Source organism: Solanum stenotomum, chromosome 5 (assembly GCF_019186545.1).
Source record: "Solanum stenotomum isolate F172 chromosome 5, ASM1918654v1, whole genome shotgun sequence".
Lineage (NCBI taxonomy): Eukaryota > Viridiplantae > Streptophyta > Magnoliopsida > Solanales > Solanaceae > Solanum > Solanum stenotomum.
This window is the reverse complement of record NC_064286.1, coordinates 36355248-36381208: the sequence shown is the minus strand read 5'-3', so window position 1 is coordinate 36381208 and position 25961 is coordinate 36355248. Positions and strand designations below refer to the sequence as shown.

Here is a 25961-nt window from a genome sequence, read left to right as displayed (position 1 = left end):
TATGAACTTAGAAGAGTAAGGTTGGCAGGTTAAGAAGAAGAATCTAGATTATTAAGAGCCAGAGGAGGCGGTTTTATACTCCACAAAGAGTAGGGGTTGCATAAATATGACTATAGAGGCAGGAGGAATTAAGTTAAGACAAGTATCTCAAAAAGAAGTCTAGAAGAAAGTATGTGCAGATATGATTCATTAGAGACAATTTAATACGTAGTCATATGATTAGTGATGCTCCAACCTTTAGAGTAAAGTGAATATAGTTTAGTTTAAAGAGTGTGGAATAGGTCCAGAGACTTAGAATGTCGTCTTCGAATCCAAGGAGGAGATGATAGGGTGAAGAGCCAAAACAGGTCTTGAAAATCATATAGTGATTTGTTCATAATGACTTGTGATGAGATAGCAATCCATTCCTACTCTAGAGCATTCCTCAGATTTCAATCATTATAAAACCCTACTTATGTCTCGCATATCAACCCATGCTTATGCACTTCATATTGATTCTCGTCCATGCTCAGTTCCTAGAATAGGAAGCAAAATAATTTTAATATAGTGACCTCAATCTTACTTCAGATGATATACAACTCAGAATTTATGAACTTGTGTTTCACAACATGCTTAATCCCATGAACTCATGATATAACCTCAATAGCTAATGAAATCATGCTATGTCATGCATATTCTCAAATCAGATTTCTTGAACGATTCATTTTTCTGATCTTTAAGGTTGTTAAAAACACCAAATTTGACAATTTAACAGATTTGTGCAGGTGTGTTATGATGGCTATAGCTATAGTAGGAAAGAAAAATAGGTGAGGTAGATGATAAATAAGGGATTAGGATCAAATAGTTGTGAACGACAAAGCTGTTGTGATTGTAAAAGCAGTGCAGACTTCTTTTATTCCTCCAATATGTTGTGTTTTGTAAGATAGTTATGTTTGGTAAATACGAAAAAACATTTATTCATTTGACTTTGGTAAGCTCAAAGTTGTTGTGATTGTCAACATTTCGTAAGGTTTAATATCACAGACGAACGACTAACTTTTCATCATCTCTTCATAAAGTAGAAAAACATATCATTGGCCAAGTTTCTTCGTTGGCGATTAAACAAAGATATACAACATCACCTGGACCAAAAAGTACACATGGAAAGTAAGGATAGCCATAATTAGTCTAACATTAGACATGGCTAATTAAAGTACTCAAGGGTGCAAGTATATAATTTAGAGGCAGATAGACAGATACAACCAATATTCAATCATCCGTTCGTAGTATTTGGGATACTAAACATAGAGATATTCAACCAGGCAATGGGTGTTTGAGAAAGAAAAGCATATTAGTGTTTGAAGAACCTTAAAGGTTCAACCCTACTCCTAAATCTGTCTGCAGATGATGGGTAATGGGTTCCCAGGTATGAAAGCAAAACAAGAAATAGAATTCTACAATGTTTCTAAAAAGGAGTAACTGAGCAAAGAGGCAACTCCCTCTCCCACCTCAAAAAAAAAAAAAGGGGGATGAAGTACTAAATATTCAAATAAGCAACCCACTTTCGGACCCGGTAACAAAATCAGCCATACCTCCAGCAAAAATTGAAAAACAGAACCATCTTTCGAAGCAATACCAAGAACCACAAGCTGACAAGGAAAGGAAGCCTCACTTGAAACAAAAGGAGACTCATCCAGGTTTCAAATGTGGAAACTGCAACTACGAACAAGAACCTTCTCCGTGTAGGAGCAACATCAGAACCAGAACAAAATTAATGGACCTCTGTTGCTGAACTCAAGAGTATCTAACAACTTGCCATCTAAAAGGAAACTTAAAGGTCATCCTCCAGCAATCCTTCCCGAACAGAAGAGCAATTAGTGGTGTAATAACTTGCAGAAGAATTGTCGCTGTCCAAAATACTTTCTCAAATTAATTACGTTTAAATGCACCCAAACTAGCAAAGAGACCCAACCATGTACTCAAAAAAGGCCATTTGAATAAAGTCAGCCTGTCAAAAGGTTAACATCATTAATACTGTAAAGCTGCAAATTAGGAGACTAAATGGAGGAATAATGCAATACATTACCCGTTTTTACTCCCATTAACTGTTAAGAGATTCTAAGAGAACACAACAGGAAAACCACTTCTAATTCACCCTCGCTTCCCAATTTGACAGGAACACGCTTACGTACCACAGAAATTTTATCGCCAATACACATTTCTGGCAATTCATCAGACCCATCTATCACCACAAAATTTCAGAGGTACAATTGTGAACACAAGAGACCATAATGATTCCAGCAGCAAACAACAGTATTCTACTTTCCAAGCCAACAAAGCAAATAACCAGCAGCCATAGTAGCATTCAAAAGTGTGAGACCACATTCAAAAGTGTGAATTAAGCACGCATAAGATCCCAATCAATCCATACTATAGAACATTTATGGACATAGAACAGTAGATTAAAGTGCCAGGTTTCATAAGTTCAAAAGATCAATCCACTTCTTCTCACAGGCCAAGGAAACAAGATGCCATGAGACATACTTCAAACTCTCTGTATCCAGCTTGGTTGGCGCCTAGCCCTTCAGCTGCAACCGACAGGTTAAAACTTTAGTTACCACAATTAAATGATTCCATGAATATCATACAGTGAAATCAGAAAGTCCAAAATACCAACGCACCTTAAAGCATTAACCAGCGCGAGAGCCAGAACCCCGACGATCGTATGGCCCTGAACGATCACGGTTATATCGTTCACCTTCCCCATGTCCACCACCATCCCTGCTGCTGCGGTTTCCAAAGCGACCTCCATTTCTTTCAGGTCCATAACCACTACCTCTAGAACCACCACCTCCGCCACCACCATACCTATCATCTCTGCCGCCATACCGACCACCCCGACCTTCTTCACTAGGGCATTCTCTAGCAAAGTGTCCTGGCTTGCCGCACTTAAAGCACTCTCCACCACCAGATCCCCGCCCACCTCCGTATTCACGATCACTGCGACTGCGATCACGACCTCGATCTCGGTCACGGTCATGGGGCCGATTACTATCATAATCTCTACCTGAACTTTGTTGAGGCTGGGCTTTGTCCACAGTGATAGCACGGCCATCCAAATCCATCCCATTCATTGCGTCAATGGCCTCTTCCATTGCTTTCTTTTCATCAAATGTAACAAAACCAAATCCTTTAGATCGGCCGGAGAACTTGTCAACTACAACCTGAACCAAACAGAAAGAGAGTTTAGACAATAGAGATGTGGGGCATGTGAAAATCTATATCCAGATAAAGTGCGAGAAAATGGGAAACAAATAAGGAAAAGGAAAAAAGACGAAGAGGTTGTCACAGTGTTGCGCCAGACTTAATCAGAATCCAAACTGTATTCTGCAAAATTTGTCAGTGAAGTGCTCACAACATGACTGTAGCATATTACTATTTATTCCTGCAGTGAGATGTTTTGTGTCACTGATGGTTTCATGCAGTGGCTGAAATTGCATCTTCCAAAATAAAATGAATTAGGGGGTGTTTGGATTTGCTTTTTTATAGGTACTTCTGATTTTTAACCACTTTTTTAGTTTTGGAGGTGTTTGAAAAAGCTAAAAAGTACTTTTAAACACTCACCTTTAGGCCAAAAAAGTATTAAATAAGCCAAAAGTAGGGTATCCCCTACTTATGACTTTTAGCTTTTAACTTATAAGTTACATTACTTTTTATAAGCTTATCCAAACGGGCACTTAGTTCTTTCCTACAAGGCCCCTGAGTTCCAGTTATGATTAGGATGAACTATCCTACAGGCTTTGGAGTGTTAGTTATTAGTTCTTGCTAAGACCACTGATTTGTAGGATTTCCATTAATCTAAGAAAGGAAACTGATGCTTTTTCCAGAATTCCCAGACTGTATGTGGGATGCACAGCTTTTCTATTCAATGAATACAAAGCTACACGTCTTATCAAAAAGACTATGGGGGCATCTCACTTATAAATAGACTAGCAAGCTCTTGTAACTACTCACATTTACTTCTTCTTTTTTCAATAAGTAGTTACTCATTTGATGCGGCGGTTGAGCATATATTTTCCTGCTCATTTTGCATTTTAGCGCTCTTTAAAAAAGATCCTCCAGCCATTTCAGAGGGGAAACCTCATTTTTCTTTGATTTTCCCTTGCGCATGAGAAGGGAGTACAGCACTATGTGTAAATAAGAAAAATAATAGTACATAACATCCTACAACAATCAATGTGCAAGAGCTCTTGGAAAAACTGTTTTCATGATTAGAATGAAACTAACTCAAAAGAGTTTAACAAATAGTTTCTATGAATTTCAGCAAAAACAGGCATGGGGAAAGGAAATTATACCAGCAAAATATTAAATATACCACTTTCTCTTATAGGGAAGGCATTAAAAAGGCAAGAATGGACCAACCTAACAGTTTGCACAACAGAAGTACAAGTTGTGTGGGCATTGGAGGTGGGGGTGGGAGAAAGAAGCCCAAACAGATAGAAGAATAAGAAGACAACCTGTAAAGAATAACTAATTGTTACCTTGGCGTCAAGAAGATTGCCGAACTTCCTAAATGCATCCTTTAGCCCTCGATCCGATGTTGACCATGATAAGTTACCAATGAAACAGCGGTACTCGTCATCCTCCCCCATTTTTCAATCAGCTTTTTCCTACTGAAAGGGAAAATATATGGAGAGAAAGATGGAAGGGGGGAGAGGGGGTGAGGAAAATCAAGAATGAACCAGAGCTGGAAAACATCAAGGCTAAATTAACATAATGTTCTTTTCATTACATGACATTCAGTCTCAAAAAGACATATTAAAAAGTGTTTCAAGTAATCATCAATGGCGTGGGTTCCTAATAACTGATCTATTGGACAAATTTTATTTGGAAGATGTAGAGACTACAAGACAAAAGTATCATGCTTTGGTCTAGTTAAAAAGAATATTATGCCTCCACTTATCAAATATGTGCTGTGAACATACATATCATGTTATCCTATTCATTTATGTAATTTTCATCAATGCTTTGACACTTTGTTTCGGTACAAAGTTCTGAGTTTTGCAAAATGAAGCTTCTAGAAATCTAAATTGAATGTGGAATAATATAATCAAAAAGTTCAAGACTACAAGCAAATAGAAAAGGGGCTGAAAGTAGGTGCAGCAAAGTTCAAACAAGAATTCACTCCTGCCTTATAAAATGTTATTGTAGAACCTACAATTATTGGACTGTAAAGCAGCCAAGCCCAAACGATCATTCCCAATAATCACATTCTGAAATAAAAAGAATGCAAAAGCTTGCAGACAACCAATATTCCATTGTTTTTAACATTAAAAAATAAAGAAGCTTTACCCAGTACTGCCTACACCCAACTATCATTACATCAAAGTTTCAATATTAACACAATATTTGAATCATAAGGAAAGGAATTCGTGTTTCTTAAATGGATGGCTTAAAATGGGCTGAACCAATCAATGATTCAACCTATCACAAGTTTGTTTGGATCACAAATATTTTGTCGGAACGGATGAGCAGTGGGTCACACACTCATAACCTAAGTTGCTTGGACTCAGGTGAGGGTACCTAATATTAGTGCAGATCTAAAGGTCAGATTCTTCATCCCATATATGGAGCCAAGTGCGGATAATGGTGTTGGGGTACAACTAATAAATGTACAGTACAACATATAAAGTATATATCTCGATTAATTAGAGCTATTGAACTAAAACTAATAAAAAATTAATTCTTTATAAGCACGTAATATTTACTTCATAAGATATGTGGTATAAGCAAAACATTCTCATACTTTATATAACTATATATGTGATATAAATCCAAAAACAAACCAAATACCCAATCAACCTATACTTTGCAGTCATATATGTTATCAAAGCACTCAAGGTAAGTTGACCAAGTTAGGTGTGGATCCCACACCCATGTTGAGTTGTCAACATGGGTTCGGCAAGGATTTTGAAGAGTCCAGGCAAGATAGCTTATTATTGAGTTGCAAAAAAAGTTATTTATTCGCAATAAAGTAAAATTATATCGCAAGTTCAAAATCATTTTTTCTTAAGCAGGTAATATAGCCCAAGTTGAAACCAACCATTTGAGCAGGTTGATCCGGGGGGGAACCCTTATTAGTCTTATATTAACACTAGATGCAACCAACCCATTCAAGATTGGGCACATTTATGGATCAAAATTGATACCAATACTAGATATGGAACAGCAGAATATGGACGCCTTTCTTTCGAATTGACACGATATCTCGGGTACAAAAAATGCATCATCTTTCAGCCTGGGGCACAAATTGAACAGACTAAACATGGCAGAACTGAGAAAGAAAAAAATGACCTTTTCTTCTGAAACATATAAATATGAATTTGTTGACAAACAAAGAGAAATCAAACATTTGTAAGTAAAAAAAAATACACAAATAGCAACAAAATCCAAGTAAAAACTCGAATATATGGGAAAAAAGGAAGTGCTAGCTATTGTTATTGAAGAATTAAAGATTGATTGATACCTGAAGAGTGAAGAGGCGCAGAGGAGGAAGAGAGAAGGCTTTAGGCGTTTGAGGACTGAGGAAGGAATATTTAGGGCTAATATGCATAGAGATGTAGGAGGATCTATTCCATCTTGCACTCATCCTTCTTGACCCGTAAGGATCGCTATATACACGATTGTTAACTATTATTTCATAATATATTATATTGTATTGTATTGTATTATATTATTTTAATAAATATATTATTTGGATAAATTGTATCATTCTCCGTCTAGTAAGGGTGTTCATCGATCGGTTCGGTTCGGTTTTATGTGTTATTGGTTTGATTTATCGATTTTTGGTTTGTAAATATGTCAAATCAATAACCAAATCAATAACCAAACCAATAACATATTTCTTATCGGTTTATGATACTTAACGATTCGATTTTTGATTTAACCAATAAAAAAATACTCATATATATTAATATACACAATAAGAAAATTTTCATATAAACCATATGATTTTTCTAGCATGTGGCATGAAAGTAGTAATCATAAAAGTAACAATCATTTTTCTTGCAAGTTTAGACACTAGACACATTCAAAAAAAAAAGTGTGAAAGTAACAATCGTTTTTCAGCAAGTCTAGGCAATTGGCACATTCAAGTTAGAAGTGTGCTTGCAATTACAGAATGAAACAATAATTGAAGTTTTAAGTAATACTGAGATTAAAGTAATAGGGTTTGTAAAATGTTATAATTAGGGTATACTGGTCTAGGGATAAACTAGTAAATTTAGTATAGTCTTATTGGGTTATCGGTTTAACCATTAACAAAAATCATAAAATCGAAAACCGAACCAATAACCCAATAAAAAATTTTGCGAAACCGTTAGCCCAATAACCCAATATCAATAAACCAATAGTGTTTTTTTCGGTTCGATTTATTGGTTAAATCCGTCTTTACACACCCCTACCGTCTAGTGATGCACATTCATAATTTGAATGATAGATTTATAAGAAAAGTAAGTGTGAAATAGAGCTACGATGAAAAGATAGGATAAATCATGAAATATGATTATTAAATAATAAATAAAAACAAAATAGGAAGAAACTATTAAGGTAACAATGCGGTCACACCAAATCGGTCGTTACATAAAATGGATCTTTTCATTGTTACCTAATGATGAATTTAAATGATACAATACAATAGAAATTATGTAACAATCAAACCGAATATTGTATTTAAACTAACAATACAATACAACATAACAGGTAACAACCATCCAAACAAGGTGGTTAAGTTCAAGGTAATGATACTAATTATTAGAAGAAATAATGCATGCATTACACCTTGTTTGGATAGTTGTTACATGTTGTATTGTGTTGTATTGTATTGTATTTGTTAGTTTAAATACAATGTTCATTTTGATTGTTACTTAATTTTTATTGTATCGTAAAAGACCAATTTTATATAACGATCGATTTGGTGTGACCGTGTCGGTACCTTAATATTTTCTTCTCATTTTATATTTATTTATTATTTAATAATCATATTTCATCTTTTATCCTACATTTTCATAATAGCTATACCACGTATCATACTTTTCTTGTAGGTTGATCACTCAAATTATGGATGTGTGACATTATGTAACGACAAAGAATGATACAATCTATCCAAATAATGTACTATTAAACAATACAGTACGATTGTCATGCCACATTTTTCTCAAAACGGGTTTAGTGCAACGACCTAACAACTCTTTTAGGTTTGTTTTAAACAAGAGTCGTCACCAAACGAATCAAAGACGTGTTAGGGCACCTATCTAACCTAATTAATTCTAATTAAAGGTCAACAAATCAGAGATCGGATAAGTGTTCAAATTACCTCGAGGGAAGGTGTTAAGCCCTCCTCAAGGTCCACAACCGTGGGTCCCGGCCGTATCTCATAATTTATATGGGGGTTACAAATTGACAAATAAAATCCATATTAATTAATTAATTAAACTAAGCAACGAAACAAATAACTTAAACATAAATAATTAATATGGGAACAATTAAAGACGACAAGCGAGGAGACATAATATACACAAACGGATACACGAAAAATAATTTTTTATTCTATCAAGCTATCCCAATCAATTAATTAGAAACAAAAATAAAGGGAAAAGGGGGAAAGGAGACACCAACTTTGCTAATCTACCACTAATCAGATCAACGCTCAACTTATTAATCGGAAGACAAAATTAAAGTTTTGTCATTTTCTGCTCGAGTCAACTTCCATCATGTCCGATAAAGGCTTATCTACCCCTCCCCCCCCCCCTCCACACGCATAACGTCCTAAAAGGTACCTAGCGTCCCACTTAATGTCCAAGAGGCATTGGACTTCTATTAATGTGGTTTTAGACTAAAAATGAAATACAGGATGCTTAATTAGGTCACTAAACGTCACGCAAAACACATTTGATGGACTTTTAGCACATAAATCTCAAATTGGCCTCTAGGTTTAGGTTATTAGCATGCTTGAAAACACAAGCAATTGTGAAAGGATTCATGCGAAGTGTGTGAGCATACAGAAACAAATATACTAACAATGGCAAGATGTGCAAAACTTGATTTAAATCAAAAACTAATTTCAAATAGTGCAGAAAACAACTTATAAATTGATTTTAAGTGGCAAGCAGTTACCCATAACACCTAAATTAATTATTTTGGGTAGGATTTAATTATAGCAGATCAATATTTTAAACAGTTCAAATTTTAAATCAGAAATTATTACAATACTAATTTTAACTCTTAACAAGCAGTGAATAATTAAGCATTAACAAAGCAGAAACAAACATGTAGGAAATAATTATTCAATTATTAACGTGCTGAAAATATTTGTCGAAACCTACATACAAATTTTCTAAGCCTCATTAGCATGCAAACATTTATTAAGATCCAATAGGCATAACTTCTAATCGAGTAGCTTAATAAAAATATTAACATGCTAACGCTTATTAAAACCTAACTAATTAATTGACATGTTTAACTTATTAGAACATGCTAGATTTATTTAATATGATTAATTAACATTGGTTTTATTAATTAAGTCCTTAATACATGGTTTCTAAGTGTAAACATGTTTAAATTATTTTGATCCTATAGGCATGACGTCTAATCAAATAAGCATTAACCTAATAAACTAACATGCTAAGGTTTTTTAATTAATCATATAGCACTGACTTCTACAATATACCAAAATACATTTAGCAGCATGCTAGAAATAATTAAAATATGCATCTATTTAATCAAGAGTTGATATAATATTTTTCAGTTTTAGCATGACAAAATCTATTTAATTCCTATAGGCAGAATTTCTAGATTTGCAGAAATATCAATCTGATATGAAAATGCCAACATTAATTATTTATTATATAGTAAGAAATTACTGTTTCAAAACAAACATGAAAGGAAATTCATAAAAGTTGCTTGTATTATTACTGCTACGTACTAGAAGGTGTCATGCACATAACTGGCAATGTAATCAACATTTAAACAAGGGATCATTTTTTAAAACTTTTTTATCTTATAATAGATAAATTAGACGAAGCTAAACGGACACTTACCGCAATAAATAAAATTACTTTGTCCTTAACCAGATCTGTGGCGAAAAATATTAAATATGAACAAGCAGGCAATCACAGTCCTATAGGCATGTTTTCTAACACAAATAAATTACGATAAAGTAACAAGTAGCACATATACCCCTTTCCTAGACTGTTCCCCAAATTTATTTCATATATAGAGAGGGTTAGAGCTATACAAAATTACATGCCGACATAAAAAATGAAGAATAAGTAAGAAATACAAATTCCAAAATATAAAACTTAAACAAATTAGTCTCGTCCAAGATCCCCTCCCATGGCGGCTCTTCAAACTTGAACTTTAAGTTCAACCCTGTTAATGCACAACGAAAGATACAAAAAAGTATATATAACAAGATTAATTATTTCATGCTTGCCTCAATACACATAACCTAAATCATGGGCACACATATTTGCTAAAATAAATGCCCTAAAATGCAAGGAGCCTTGTTGAGCTATATGTGGGCCTAAGACGAGACTGTCACGACCCATGGATACCTCCTAGACGTAACAAGGCATATAGAAACCCGAAGGACTTCATACAAGCCACTTAGTCATCATAACATAAGAAATAGAACAATAAGAGTAAATCATATTTCAAGTCTTAAAAAGTTTTTCATAAAGAAAGAGGAAGTCTAGACACTTGTCTCATTATAGCCATCTATTACAATATTGAATGAAATTAGGCCTAGCCCATAAATCATGTCCAAAAAGGAAATACAAGAAATGGAAACTAAAAAAATAACTCCGTCCTCGAAGCATGAAGATTTACCAAAGCTCGGAATCTCAAGATCAACACTTTGCCAAGAAACTGACCCTGACTGTCGGACCCTACATTTGGGAACAATATTGGCAAAAGTATGCGTTATTACAAAAAATGCACTAAGTATGATAACTATGCATGAAAACACTTAAAGCATGCTAAAAGAGACATTTCATTTCAAAGCATGAAATTTGCCAAGTTTAAACATCATCATAGAGATAGTTGGAAAACAAAAGTCATAATCATCATATTCAATTCAAGCTAGCATCATCTTTAAAATCTTTGAACTCATATACCATTCTTCATGTAGTAAACTTAGTTCGTTATTCATGTTCTTGTTGTCCTTGAACACTATGAGATGCTTCCTTAAGCATGTCTTAGTTCATTATTGCATTGAACACTATGAGATACTTCTTCAAGCATGTCTTAGTTCATTATTAATCTTGATGTGGGGGATTATCCTTAACCGACAAGAGACCATGTGAGTGTTAACATGGAATCCGGTGACTCCCTCACCGAAAAGGGTTGGTCTACTTGCCTAGGTAAAACCGGTAATTCTTTAGCTTAGATGAATTCACTAGATAAATAACCTATTGGGGCACGTAGTTTATGGGATACAGAGATTGCTACTAGAAACCCGAAATTCACTAAGTGAAGACTTCCATCTCATGAGATATACTTTGGGAAACCTAAACTCTACTAGGTGAGAGTTCCCATTTTGGAAGCCCGGACTCAACTATGTGTGAGCCTCCCTCTCAATTCAATATCCACTCGGTGCTAAGCATAAATCCCATAATTAGTTAATTCTTTATTAACATCATTACTCATGAAAGGGTGCACTTTGTCACACCCCGAAATAGGGGGCGTAACTGGCACTCGATACCCTAATACATCGAGTTACCCACTGAAACATACTAGCTAAACCAAACTTGTGAGGCAAAAAAATTGGGCAGTACAACCTCTAAAATGTGAAGCATGGTCCCAGAGGTCATGACTTAAAAGAGAATAACCATACAAACAATGGTAGACAAGCCGAAAAAATAAATAAAGATGTACTATCTAGCCGACGATGCCACAATCGAAAACATACCTACTTACACACACACATATACATGCCAAGACTATTGGCTGGAGGTTGAAACATACAAAAAGACAACCCATTATATTGTGTCCACAATAGCCTCTATGAGTGACATAAGCACTGTCGGGACAAGGCCCCGACTATACCCAAACTGTACAACAAAAGTAAACATCCTCTAATAGCCCCAAGATAATATGGAGCTTACCAACTCACAGCTGAACCTAAATCCTAGCGGATGGGTCGATTAGAGTCTCTGCCTGTACCTGGTTGCACAAAACAAAAAACAGCGTCCCCATGCAAAGAGACGTCAGTACGAATAAAAATTTACTGGTACGTAAAACGAAAAGTAAAGTCATAAACATTTACTGTAAAAGGGTAATAGAGATACAACCTGAAACTGAAACCCAAATAATCTCCATGGCTGACCTTTAGCCCCTACTACTTAAATATGCATAGTATGCTCGTATAATTATTTGTCGTGAATAGATATATATATATATATATATATATATATATATATATATAGATGCAAATGCATGACATACCCAACCAAATGCTAGCAATGGTGGTGCTTTCCAGTAGCGAATCGGCATCATATTCGCCAACTTGTGGCCATCTGTGTCTCATACGTATAAATATAGGCAATAGGCCCCATACCTCCCGATTATAGCTTGGGAGTAGAATGCATAGCATGTCATGTCATTGATTTATAACACCTATGAGTTACTGTTGTCATGTTGCCAATCATGGCCCATTTGTAGTCTTGTTCACATACCCCCATAATAACTTTCGTATAACATATAACAATCTCATGGAACTTGATATGTTCTTCCAAATAAGCTTGAAAAGTTAATTCGAATTTTAGAAGGATAACCTAACCTTGTTGATATTCATAACAAGTTTAAGGTGACTTACTTAGTTCCTAACTTGGTTCCTAGATAATTTATAAAAGAAATATTTCAAAAACCAAGTGTTATAATAGTTTACATTTAAATTATATTTGAGAGTTTTGAAGGTCGTGAGCTACTTTAAAGATTTTTTTTTAATAATAACCTTAGTGGAGAAAGAGGGCTGGTCACAAGTAGTAAGGGTCTCGCGTGACATTTCAATTCACATCACCCAAGGCAGATTACGAATTCATACATGCAGACATATAATCAAGAAAGCTGATAAAATGACATGTAGATGTCAAACACTCTATTTATCCGAACGAGTGAAATATCAAAATAACAGAATCATGAAAATAATTCAGCTGAGATCCCAATGCCTTTCATTGAAGATCTTTCTAGCAAGAGAATAACAAAATATCACATTCGGCGTTTTAGGAATTTCCTAGGAGTGGTGCTACAATGAGGGACGTAACTTCGCCTTAACATACCTTTTCAATGAACGCTCGAATGATCATAGCTTCTTCACGAAAGTTTTTCCTTACGTCCTAAACTTCGCAAACACTATATATACACAACTGGTACACACTTATAAACAGTTCATAATTGTTCTTAAATCGGCAGATTTTCCAAATGGCCTCAACTTGACGAAATGTCCGTAGAACGTCATAAAAACAATCATAAAAGAGTCCCGAGATGATTACCTTAGTTAACGAAGTGTAAACCTTGAAGAAACACCAATAACCACAAATTTATACCTTCAAAAACTTGCTCCAAACGCAGCTAATAGAAGGGGAAAACGATTACCACGTGTAGAGATCACGTTTCTAGGCACGGGGGCAATCTTTAATGGTAGAAACCGTCAAAAACTGACCTTCATCATGCAAGTACTCCATAAGAACCCTATCTTAAGCTTTTTTTCTGTTTTGGAAGTAAAATAAAATGTTTTCATGGCTTAAAACGTTGAGTAAGCCGACATACCACATTTTTTACCCGACCCGGATTTTGCCCCAGCAGTCCGTAGTAAAACCCTCATAACTTTTTACTCCGATGTCGGTTGGATATGGGGTTTTGTGCGTTGCAAACTAGACTCATAGGCCTTCCAAACTTAACATACGACCATTGTGATATTATAATACCTCATAACACACTATTCTTAGCATGTTTTACACTCATAGGCTTATCCACAAGGTATGGGACAAGCTAAACCTTTCAAACGGGCGAAGTTCTACCCGAGCCATTTCTTTTATCATGAACTTTGTTTGAGGGGTCCCTTTGACCTAAAACTTTAGTTTAGTTCCTTGATATTGCCACCTACTTGCAATCTTAATCTCCAATGTACGATACAAAGTCATATACACCTCATATAACCATGCCATACTACGCCACATATATTATGCACGATTAGAGAAAAAGTATGGGATCTTACATTCTCCCCCGCTTATGAATTTGCCCCCGAATGGATCTAGACAATTCTTTGGTTGTATTTTCTTTTTTCTCTCACAGTACTTTATTTGCGAGTCTATATTTGTTACAGTTGCAAACCTGAAGTCAAGTTTTGAAAATTTTAACTACTAAACTTTGCATAGCTATCTTGTAAGAAGACATATAAATTTCACCTTCAAGCTACTTAAAATCTAACTAAGTCGTTGTGAAGAAATAATTTCCAATAATTGAAATGTGACTCACCTTAAGTCGTAAACAGTTGGGGGTACTCATTCCTCATTTCCTCTTCCGCTTCCCAAGTCATTTCCTCAACGTTGTTATTTCTCCATACCACTTTCACAGAAGCTACATCTTTATTTCGAAGCTTTCTTACTTGCCGATCTGAAACCGCTATTGGTACCTCTCATAAGATAAATCCTCAGCGATACATATATTTTCATGGGCATAATACGTGAAAGATCTCCAATGCACTTCCGTAACATAGAAACATGAAATACATGATGAACTGCTTCTAATTCTGAAGGCAAATCAAGCTCGTATGCCACCATACCGATCTTTCGAATAATCTTATACGGTCCAACATACCTAGGACTAAGCTTCCCTTTCATTCTGAATCGCATGATGCCCTTCATAGGTGATACTTTTAGGAAAACCCAATCTTCTACCTCAAACTCTAAGTTTCGTTGGCGAACATCTGCATAAGACTTCTGTCGACACTGTGTTGTATGAAGCCAATCTCTAATAAGCTTAACCTTTTCAATCGTTGGTTGGACTAGATTGGGACCTAGCAAATCTGCTTCCCTGAGCTCAAACCAACCTATTGGGGACCTACACTTTCGCCCGTATAGTGCTTTGTAAGGGGCCATCTGAATACTAGCTTGAAAGCTGTTATTATAAGCGAGCTCGATAAGAGGTAGATATTGATCCCAACTTCCTTTAAAATCCAACACACAAGCACGTAACATATCCTTAACCGTTTGAATAGTACGTTCTGCATGTCCATTAGTTTGTGGATGAAAAGCGGTGCTAAAATTTACATGAGTGCGTAGACCTTTCAGAAATAATCTCCAAAAATGTGCTGTAAATTGAGCTCCTCGATCTGAGATAATAGATAATAGAACTCCATGAAGTCGAACAATATCCTGAATGTAAAGCCTAGCATAATCTTCAGCTGAATATATCGTCCTAACTGGAAAGAAATGTGCAGATTTTGTCATCCTATCGATAATTACCCAAATGGAATCAAACCTTCATGGAGTGCGAGTAAAGCCAGTGATGAAGTCCATATTTATCATATCCCATTTCCATAACAAAGGCTCAATATACTGGGTTAGGCCTCTAGGCCTCTGATGCTCTGCTTTAACTTGTTGACAGTTGGGGCATTCAGCTACCATCTCGGCAATATCTTTTTTCATGTCATTCCACCAATAGATCTGTCGAAGGTCCTGATACATCTTCGTCGCTCCAAGGTGAGATGCATATCTAGAATAATGGGCCTCTGAAAGAATATTTGTACGGAGCTTCCCAACTGTCGATACACATAAGCGACCTTGGTATCTAAGGTCTCCATCTCCAGTTAGCTCAAATAAGGGGTGTTGCTGCTGTGGAATCTTTTCCCTCAATTTCCTAAGCTCAGGATCTTCATGTTGCCGCCTTTTCACTTCAGTCACAAAGGAAGATTCTTCCATATTCTTAACGACAACAGCTCCGCCTCCTGCATCTACCAAACATATTTGCAAATTAACTAGCTGGCATATGTCTTTTGTAATTCCAGCCTTATCAGCTTCAACATGACTTAGACTACCCATGGACTTTCGGCTGAGCGCATCAGCAACAACATAAGCTTTTCGGAATGATATGAAATGTCAACATCGTAGTCCTTTAATAATTCTAGCCATATCCTTTGGTGTAGTTTCAACTCCATCTGCTTAAGTAAATACTGAAGGCTTTGGTGATAAGTGAACACATCTGTATGAACCCCATATAGATAATGTCACCAAATTTTTAGGGCAAAGACAACTGCAGCCAACTCAAGATTGTGTGTAGGATAATTCTGCTCATGCTTCCGCAACTGTCTAGAGGCGTATGCAATAACCTTACCATGCTGCATAAGAACACAACCTAGGCCAATTCTTGAGGCATCACAATAAACAACATAGCCCTCATTACCATCTGGAAGAGTTAGGACAGGTGTTGTGGTAAGCCTTTTTTTAAGTTCATGAAAGCTCTGTTTGCATGCCTCGGTCCACTGAAACTTTGTTGCCTTATGTGTCAATTTTGTCAGTGGTGCAGAAATAGAAGAGAATCCCTTCACAAACCTTCGGTAATACCCTGCCAAGCCTAAAAAGTTGCGAACCTCCATTAGATTCAATGGCCTCGACCAAGTCATCACAACTTCAATCTTTTGTCCATCAACCTTAATACCCTCACTTGTAATAACATGACCAATAAAAGCTACTGAGGTAAGCCAAAAATCACATTTAGAGAATTTAGCATATAACTTGCAATCTTGGAGAGTCTGCAATACAACTCACAAGTGGTCAACATGCTCTACTTCCGACCGTGAATATATAAGAATATCATCAATAAACACAATCACAAATTCATCCAAGAATGGGGCATTTGTAATCCCAAAAGACATGACAAGGAACTCAAAATGGCCATACATCGTCCTAAATGCTATTTTTGGGATATCAACTTCCCTGACTCGCAAGTCGCAATTGATGGTAACCAGACCACAAGTCAATCTTGGAAAAACATTTAACACCTTGTAACTGATCGAATAAGTCATCAATTCATGGAAGAGGATATTTATTCCTTATAGTGACTTTATTTAGTTGTCCATAGTCAATACACATCCGTAAGGATCCATCTTTCTTTCGAACAAAGAGCACTAGGGCACCCCATGGGGAATTACTTGGCTTGATAAAGCCTTTATCGAGTAAGTCCTTTAGTTGTTCCTTCAATTCTCTTATATCTGCAGGTGCCATTTTATAGGGAGGAATCGATATAGGTTGCGTATCAGGAAGCAAGACTATAGTGAAATCAATTTCCCTTTCTGGGGGAATTCCGGGAAGATCATCAGGGAATACCATTGAAAATTCATTCACGATAGGAATTGACTGAAGAGTCATGGGCTCCTTATCAATATCATGTACATGAACCATATGGTATATACAACCTTTAGCAATCAACTTCCGAGCCCTAAGGTATGAAATAAACTTACCCTTATGTGTGGCTGCATTACCCTTCCACTCAAGGATTGGCTCACCTGTAAAGTAAAATCGGACTATCTTTGAACGACAATCAAAATTAGCATAGCAAGCTACCAACCAATCCATACCCATGATAACATCAAAATCTAGCATAATCAACTCAACAAAATCATCGAAAGTTGGACGATCATTAATTAATACCGTACAACTCCGATAGACACGACTAGCTAAAATAGAATCGCCAACTGGTGTAGACACCTCAAATGGTTGTGGCAACAACTCAGATTTCATGTCAATCTTACTAGCAATAAATGTAGTAATATATGAAAATATAGATCCAGGGTCTATCAATGCGTAAACAGCTTGAGAAGATATCGTCAATATACCTATAATAACATCAGGGGATGTCTCTGAATCCTATTGTCCTGTGAGTGCATAAAAGCGATTTTGACCACCGCTTGAACCTGTATCTCCTTCACCCCTCCCTCTACAATGACCCTGAGTAGACTGTGGTCCTTTTCGTGGGGCACAGACTGAGGGTGAAGATGTTGTTGTGGATCCTGAAGGCTGAGCTAGATCATCTCTGCTCAACCTTGGGCACTGACTAATAAAATAACCTGTCTGCCCATAATGATAACATGCACCTGAACCCTGTCTATACTGCCCAGCGTGCAATTTACCGCATTGTGTACAATGAGGAGTGGGATGTCTTATATGTACGAAACCATCCTGTCGACGACCTTCAGGCTGGCCTGAGCTCTGACCTGGTCCTGACTGACTATAACGATCAAACTGCGGTCCCTACACATGTGGTGAGGCAATACCCGCTGGCTGAGGTGGATATCGATGGAAAAGGGCCCTCTTACTCTTCTCCCTATCCTTGCGGGTATCACAAATCCATTTAGAAAGGTCCTTTGTAGTCTGAGCGAAAGCCTGTATATGGGAAATATCTACATCATCTGATAGGGATGTTACCCTACAATCTCTGATCAAATGATCTGCCAAACCATTAACATAACGATGAACTCTGGCTCTCATGGTACGCACAATATCTGGTGCATATCTTGCCAAAGAATTAAACCTATGGCTATAATCCCTCACACTCATGGTTCCTTGCTTCAGATTGATAAACTGGTCAAGACATGCCTCTTGAACTTCTCGTGGCAAATAGTGGGCAAGGAAAGCCTCAGAGAAGTCCTCCCACTCTGCTGGCGGAGCATCATGTCCTTTTGATCTCTCCCATGCCTCATACCAAAGGATGGCTACATCACGTAGCCGAAAAGAAGCCAACTCCACATCCTCTGTGACAGAGGCATGCATCACCCCCAATACTCTATATATATGGTCTATAAAGTCCTGGGATCCTCAGTAAGACTAGATCCTGTAAATAACGGAAGGGCCAAATAAAGAAACTCGCGTACCTTCGAACTTTTCGACTGGTCTCTCTGAATATATCACTCCTGACTCCAGTTCTCGCTCATGAATAGAAACCATCCTAGTCAACAACTGAACTGCCTCTCTCATCCCCTGCTCCCTAGAGATCTCTGGTGGAGGAACAATAGGTACTGGAGGTCCTGTGTCCGTAGCTTTCTCAGGTACCAATGGAACTGGTGAGGCTGCGTACTGCATCTCCTCGGGCCATCTGTGTCTCATACGTATAAATATAGGCAATAGGCCCCATACCTCCCGATTATAGCTCAGGAGTAAAATGCATAACATGTCATGCCATGGATTTATAACACCTATGAGTTATTATTGTCATGTTGCCAATCTTGGCCCGTTTTTACTCTTGTTCTGATAACCCCATAATAACTTTCATATAACATATAACAATCTCATGGAACTTGATGTGTTCTTCCAAATAAGCTTTAAAAGTTAACTCGAATTTTAGAAGGATAACCTAACCTTGTTGATATTCATAACAAGTTTAAGGTGACTTACTTAGTTCCTAACTTGGTTCCTAGATAATTTATAAAAGAAATATTTCAAAAACCAAGTGTTCTAATAGTTTACATTTAAATTATATTTGAGAGTTTTGAAGGTCGTGAGCTACTTTAAAGATTTTTTTTAATAATAACCTTAGTGGGGAAAGAGGGCTGGTCACAAGTAGTAAGGGTCTAGCGTGACATTTCAATTCACATCACCCAAGGCAGATTACGAATTCATACATGCAGACATATAATCAAGAAAGCTGATAAAATGACATGTAGATGTCGAACACTCTATTTATCCGAACAAGTGAAATATCAAAATAACAGAATCATGAAAATGATTCAGCTGAGATCCCAATGCCTTTCATTGAAGGTCTTTCTAGCAAGAGAATAGCAAAATATCACATTCGGCGTTTTAGGAATTTCCTAGGAGTGGTGCTAAAATGAGGGACGTAGCTTCGCCTTAACATACATTTTTCAATGAATGCTCGAATGATCGTAGCTTCTTCACGAAAGTTTTTCCTTACGTCCTAAACTTCGCAAAAACTATATATATACAGCTGGTACACACTTATAAACAATTCATAGTTGTTCTTAAATTGGCAGATTTGCCAAATGGCCTCAACTTGACGAAATGTCCGTAGAACGTCATAAAAACAGTCATAAAAGAGTCCCGAGATGATTACCTTAGTTAACCAAGTGTAAAACTTGAAGAAACACCAATTACTACAAATTTATATCTTCAAAAACGTGCTCCAAATGCAGCTAATAGAAAGAGAAAACGATTGCCACGTGTAGAGATCACGTTTCTAGGCACGGGGGCAATCTTTAATGGTAGAAATCGTCAAAAACTGTCCTTCATCATGCAAGTACTCCTTAGGAACCCTATCTTAAGCTTTCTTTCTTGTTTGGAAGTAAAATGAAATGTTTTCATGGCTTAAAACGTTGAGTGAGCCGACATACCACATTTTTTACCCGACCCGGATTTTGTCCCGGCAGTCCGTAGTAAAACCCTCATAACTTTTTACTCCGATGTCGGTTGGATACGAGATTTTGTGTGTTGCAAGCTAGACTCGTAGGCCTTCAATTTAATGTGTGATAGGTCTTCTAACTCTGTATATAGTGGGATAAAATATGCAAGATATTTGATCCAAAGTTAAGAAAATATTATTAGAGAAACTTCGATAACTTTTGCCGACTTTAGTTTCACTAAATTTCTTGACTTCCAAACTTAACATACGACCCTTGTGCTATTATAATACCTCATAACACACTATTCTTAGCATGTTTTACACTCATAGGCTTATCCACAAGTTATGGGACATGTTAAACCTTTCAAACAGGCGAAGTTCTACCCGAGCCATTTCTTTTATCATGAACTTTGTTTGAGGGGTCCCTTTGACCTAAAACTTTAGTTTAGTTCCTTGATATTGCCACCTACTTGCAATTTTAATCTCCAATGTACGATACAAAGTCATATACACCTCATATAACCATGCCATACTATACCACATATATTATGCATGATTAGAGAAAAAGTATGTGATCTTACACACTTGGCCTACCGATTCAAGGTAGATCATTACTTTAACTCTTTAGACCATGTGTGAGCAACTATCACCATCCATGATCTATTTATGATGGCTCTTGAGACTTTGATTCAATTAGGTGAGAAAAGCCTTTCAACTTTAAAATCTTCTTTATGTGAGAAAACCTTTCACATCATGTTCAATATGAGTTCATGAGAATAACCTTTCAATCAGCCCACAACAACAACATAATCATTAACATTTCACTCTCAAAGTGTTATTAAAGCATTTACATAATCTTCATATAACATGCATAATCTCATACTTTACCTCGTTGAGGTTTAAAACTCTCTTTCAATCATCACATCTAGAATTCAAGCATTAGACATAGATATCATTATAATTCATGTGATTCTATCATCTCATGCATTAGTTCATAAAATTCCTCTTTCATCAACAAAGACCCACATCATATCATCAACTTTGAGAAATATGGGAATTACATGGGTTCTTGGGGATACATCATAAAAACCATAGGAAATCCTCAATTCATGCTTATAATAACATAATTCAACCATTAAAATCAGGTTTGAAAGGAACCCATGACTTTTGAATCAAACCCTAACAATTGGGGATTTGTATCTTTCCTTTGAAATTGAATTTTAAAGGAACTCCATGGATGGAAGATATCCACGGATGAAAGCTATCATACCTTAACAACAAATCCCAATGCTAAACTTCAATGGAGGAATTGAACCTTGACCTTGATCCTAGTTGAACTTCCTTCTTCTTCTTCTTCTTCTTCTAGTTTCTAGAGTGAGAAATATTTGAGAGGAAAGCTTTTGGGGGTTTAATTTGGGGTTTTGGAAATAATGTCTTGAATGGTGAGTTTAAAGAGTTAAAATCACTTATATAGGTGTACTAGGCTTATACAAAATGACCTCACTTTAATCTAACTCAAATTGAAATTTCCCAAAATAGCCCCACTTGGCAGCCCACTGTCCAAGCTTCACGGAAGGCTCCTTGAGCCGTGGTCCTCACCACTGGCCGTGGTCCTGCTCGTGATCATGTACTAGTAGCTAGGCCACCTTGGCTTGGCCTCCATGAGTTGAAGGCATCACCACGAACCTTCCCACGAGCCGTGGTCTTCACCACTGGCCGTAAAGTGGCTCGTGAAGGTGAGCCAACTTGGGCAGCCTCTTGGGAAGCTACTGCCTAGTTACCATGGATGACACCACGGGACATGGTCATCACCACTAACCGTGGTGGTGGTCTTGAAGTTGGGGTAGTGCTTGGGCAACCTTGGTCCTTTCTCCTTGGCCTTTGCCCTCTTCCTTGGCTTGAACCCTCGCACCAAACCCTAGCTTATGCTACTAGTTTTCGGGGTGTTACAGAGACATAAGTGATGCACAATAATTAACTCAAGCCATCTTTGTCAATTGGAGTTTTTGAGTTAGAGAAATAAAGGAAAAACAAACTTTCATTTATTGGATAGAATTCAACAATTACATCATAGAAATAGAAATAAACTAAAGGGAACAATTGGGTAATATGGGAAAGTTATCCTAAAATTTTGAAATCTCTAAGATATCGATCCCAAGAGCTTGGTGCCATTTGCCCTTTTGTATATGGAGTGATTTCATACTCAAGGTTCCACAAGTTGTGTGCTCGTATATTCTCTCTCTCATCGGCGAGCCCATGATAACCTCTTTACTAAATTCTCTCCTATCAGCCTCTTTTAGGATCCACATGTTGTATTCATATGTACAAAAGGAACGTCGTGCACCCATATATATAGTTATCACCCTTTCCCATCTTTGAAGTATGTTATGGACTTCTCGAACATTTTGTCCAAAATCATACTTATAGTGACCCATTGGATCATAGTGGTATCAATTGAACTTGTCCAAACTGATGGAGTACTCTAAAGGGGAGCATATGGTTGGACGCCTTTTGAGCCAATAAGCTCAATGAAATAGTGTTTATTACCTCTCACTATGGCATAAGATAGATAGCCAATAGAGTTTCCATTGAATGTGATAGTCGCTGAGTTCTATAAAAAATATCTGCCAATCTATGAATCCCACAGGGGCGGTGAAACCTTCCATCCTTCTTGGATGATTATCAATTTTGTTGCATATACCATTGAGAAGATCTATCCTATCATGTCGTCTATAGAAGTGTTCGATAGCCCACAATTGCAGCAAAATGTTGAATCTTTCGGAAAACATTCTACCATTGACACATGCAGACAGACTCCTCATGATCTTTGCTAATATCATGGGTACTATAGTTTTCTTAGGTTCATCCCTTCCTTGAGCTAATGTATGAACCACATACCCCAAATGAGTATCGATCTTTCTTCTTTCTTTGGGGAAAAACTGGAGAACCCGATAATGATATGGCAGAGGAATTCACACGATACTTTTCCCATATCTCAACGGAGCACTCAAGTTCCTCATAGAAATAAAAATAACTACCTTCATGGCTAAAGAGTGAATACAAAAAGTCGAAAGAAATCCACCCAAGATCCAAATAGGTTAATGTTAGATTGTACTTCATCCCCAGACTTTCTAGAAAATCCCTTGATGATGGATTATAGGGTACAATCATTTCACACTCATGGTACGACAAATCAATGAAGCCATTACACTCTTCGATTGTAGGTACTAATTCAAAATTACTAAACTTGAAGACCATTCTCGAGGGGTCCCAGAATTGCAACAAGGCATTAATCAAGTGATGGTCAAGTATGGAAAAAATAAGATAAGTAAGGCTGCCCAACAAATGACGAATCTCTATTTCATGGTCTTTCTTGATATCGTTCCACCAATCTCTTAATTTGTAATTTATTTCTATGACCATTTGCGGGTTGACGACATATGGAGAGGCCATGACTCTACAAAAAAAATAACATACAAGTTCTGTAACACCCCGTATTCGAAACAGACAAAAATGCAGATTTTGAGAAGTTGCAGGTGCAACCCACGGTTGCCATCCACGGACCATAGGTCGGACCACGGTCCGTGGTTCGCCACTGCAACCCCTCCCCAGCCAGCTCGAAAAATTTGCTAAGTCTCGACCCACGGACAGACCCACGGTCCGTAGATCAGACCATGGTCCGTGGTCTGTGTCCGTGGATCAAGACCTCTTTACCCAGCCTCTGTCACGAACTACGGTTGACCAGCACGGACTGTTGTTCGATCCACGGTCCGTAGGTCTGACCGTAGATCGAAGGTTAGCAGCCAGTTAGCTGAAAATTCTGATGGGTCAACTTCAGATGGTCATAACTTTTAGCAAAAAATGAATTATGTGTCCCATAACCTATGGTTAGATAGATAATTGAATTATATTTCCAATGCCACCGAGTTTGCTAAATTTCGACATGCGAGTAAAAAGTTATGCCCGTTTTAGTGAAGCCCTGTCGGGCAGACTCGACCTACGGACCCAATCGACGGACCGTCGATTGATTGACGGACCGTCAGTCAGGTCCGTCAGTCACTCCGATAGCAGCTAATTCAAGGGTCTTTTGGTCTTTTTCTATTTCGTTTAACCCCTAAGATACGTCGTTTAGACCCTAAATCATGAGGTTTTAATTAGTTTAAACCTAGAAACATAACTAGAACTTACCTAAGTCAATTCATTAATCAAAACTTACAAAAATTAGAAGCAAGAGAGGAGAAAAAGGTCAAGAACCCTAGTTCAAGAACGCAGCGAGGTTCCTTCAGTTTCAGCCCCAAAATCGAAAGATTTCTCCGTGGAATTCGTCACCAGGTATGTGGGATTTCACTAGTGGGTTCCTTTCGCCCATTAGGTCCCTAGAATTCAGTCAGATTCTTGATTCTATGATTATGAACAGACCTAGGATTTCTAGAATTTCAACAGATCATCATGAATTAGTTATTTAAAATGTCACGACCCAAGCCTAGGGCCTAGACGTGACCGGCGAATGGGGAACCCGAAAGAACCCCAAACAAGCCTCATAGCATATCATTACACATCCTTGGTCGCGGAAGCAATTAAAATGACTATAAGCGATAAGCATAATCAAGGGAGAAATCAGGACTAAGGGAGCAAGAGAAAAAAAAAGGAATGATACATAAATACCATAGATGAGTGAAGCTCAAGCATAATACACAACTTGTCCAACACCACCTCTAAACATGAGTACTTAGCGGGGGCCAAGACAAACTACCGGGTTCACCCTCATAGTCAAAACATAACTAAAAAGAAAAAGTCTTATACATAGCAAAAGATCATGAGCAACGTCCCCGGAATGGAGGACTCACCAATAACCTTGATAGGAAGTCGTATTAGCCACGCGGAGGAGGAGGGTCAAGCGGTGCTCCGGTCCCTACATGGTGACATCATGTAGGCATAGAGTATGCGTTAGTACGTTCGAATGTACTAAGTATATGGGATGCAATGCAATGCTACAATAGATGTACATTATAGGAAAAATGCATAATCATACCCGGTAGATAGCCTATTAGAGAAATGATATGTATAATGATGCTTACATAAAAAAAATCATATTTAGTGAGACGTAGTACATGTGTGGTGAGTGACCATCAATATAGTATTTCCAAGGCCTACCACCCCCTTGGAGAGGCGAAAGAGGTACAAACCCCTCAATGTGGTTACCCGGGCCTACCACTCCCCGAGCTAGGGACCAAGGTACAAACCCCTCGATATGGTTATACGGGCCTACTACCCCCCGTACTAGGCAACCAAGGTACCAACCCCTCGATACGGTTATACGGGCCTACTACCCCCCGTACTAGGCTTGGTCGACTCACAACACTATATTGAGAAAATCATATACATGTATCCCTTTCATCATCATTTCAATAATTATATAATCATCCGACTCATAGGATGTACATTGGACCTTCCATTTCCTATGAATTCTATAAATGGCATTTTATCAAACACATGGTGGGCTATTGTTCATGTAGATAAAATCATGTCTTTCAAGAGTACTAAGTCCAACCAATTCCGAAATACATATAAAT

At 37.3% G+C, this 25961-nt stretch overlaps 2 protein-coding genes across 3 annotated transcripts; both read right to left on the bottom strand.

Moving 5' to 3' along the window:
- Positions 1 to 2338: 2338 nt before the first annotated feature.
- Positions 2339 to 6636, bottom strand: LOC125865147 (glycine-rich RNA-binding protein RZ1A-like). 2 transcript variants are annotated; one of them, XM_049545331.1, is made up of 4 exons: positions 6506 to 6636; positions 4521 to 4652; positions 2661 to 3203; positions 2339 to 2567 (listed from the first exon to the last, which is right to left on the bottom strand). In XM_049545331.1, the coding sequence occupies exons 2-3, from the start codon at positions 4629 to 4631 to the stop codon at positions 2670 to 2672; spliced, it is 645 nt and encodes a 214-aa protein (XP_049401288.1). In that variant the 5' UTR covers positions 4632 to 4652; positions 6506 to 6636; the 3' UTR covers positions 2339 to 2567; positions 2661 to 2669. The 2 variants fall into 2 exon arrangements, with proteins under 2 accessions (XP_049401288.1, XP_049401287.1); XM_049545330.1 differs by having other exon boundaries at positions 4521 to 4649; positions 6506 to 6605.
- Positions 6637 to 15521: 8885 nt separating this feature from the next.
- LOC125863894 (uncharacterized) lies at positions 15522 to 19139 on the bottom strand. Its single transcript, XM_049543865.1, has 7 exons — positions 18908 to 19139; positions 18311 to 18787; positions 17951 to 18256; positions 17128 to 17872; positions 16871 to 17045; positions 16441 to 16789; positions 15522 to 16114 (listed from the first exon to the last, which is right to left on the bottom strand). Exons 1-7 carry the CDS (start codon positions 19137 to 19139, stop codon positions 15522 to 15524), a joined length of 2877 nt encoding a protein of 958 aa, XP_049399822.1.
- Between the last annotated feature and the right edge of the window lie 6822 nt (positions 19140 to 25961).

Excerpts from the sequence above, each read along its gene's own strand:
- LOC125865147 (XM_049545331.1), bottom strand. The coding sequence starts at position 4,631 with ATGGGGGAGGATGACGAGTACCGCTGTTTCATTGGTAACTTATCATGG. Across the intron at positions 3,204-4,520 it reads GCAATCTTCTTGACGCCAAG|GTTGTAGTTGACAAGTTCTC; the intron begins GTAACAATTAGT and ends TGTTTGGTTCAG.
- LOC125863894 (XM_049543865.1), bottom strand. The coding sequence starts at position 19,139 with ATGAGACACAGATGGCCCGAGGAGATGCAGTACGCAGCCTCACCAGTT. Across the intron at positions 18,257-18,310 it reads ATATCCACCTCAGCCAGCGG|GACCAGGTCAGAGCTCAGGC; the intron begins GTATTGCCTCAC and ends ATAGTCAGTCAG. Across the intron at positions 17,873-17,950 it reads GAGGGGTGAAGGAGATACAG|GTATATTGACGATATCTTCT; the intron begins GTTCAAGCGGTG and ends ATGTTATTATAG.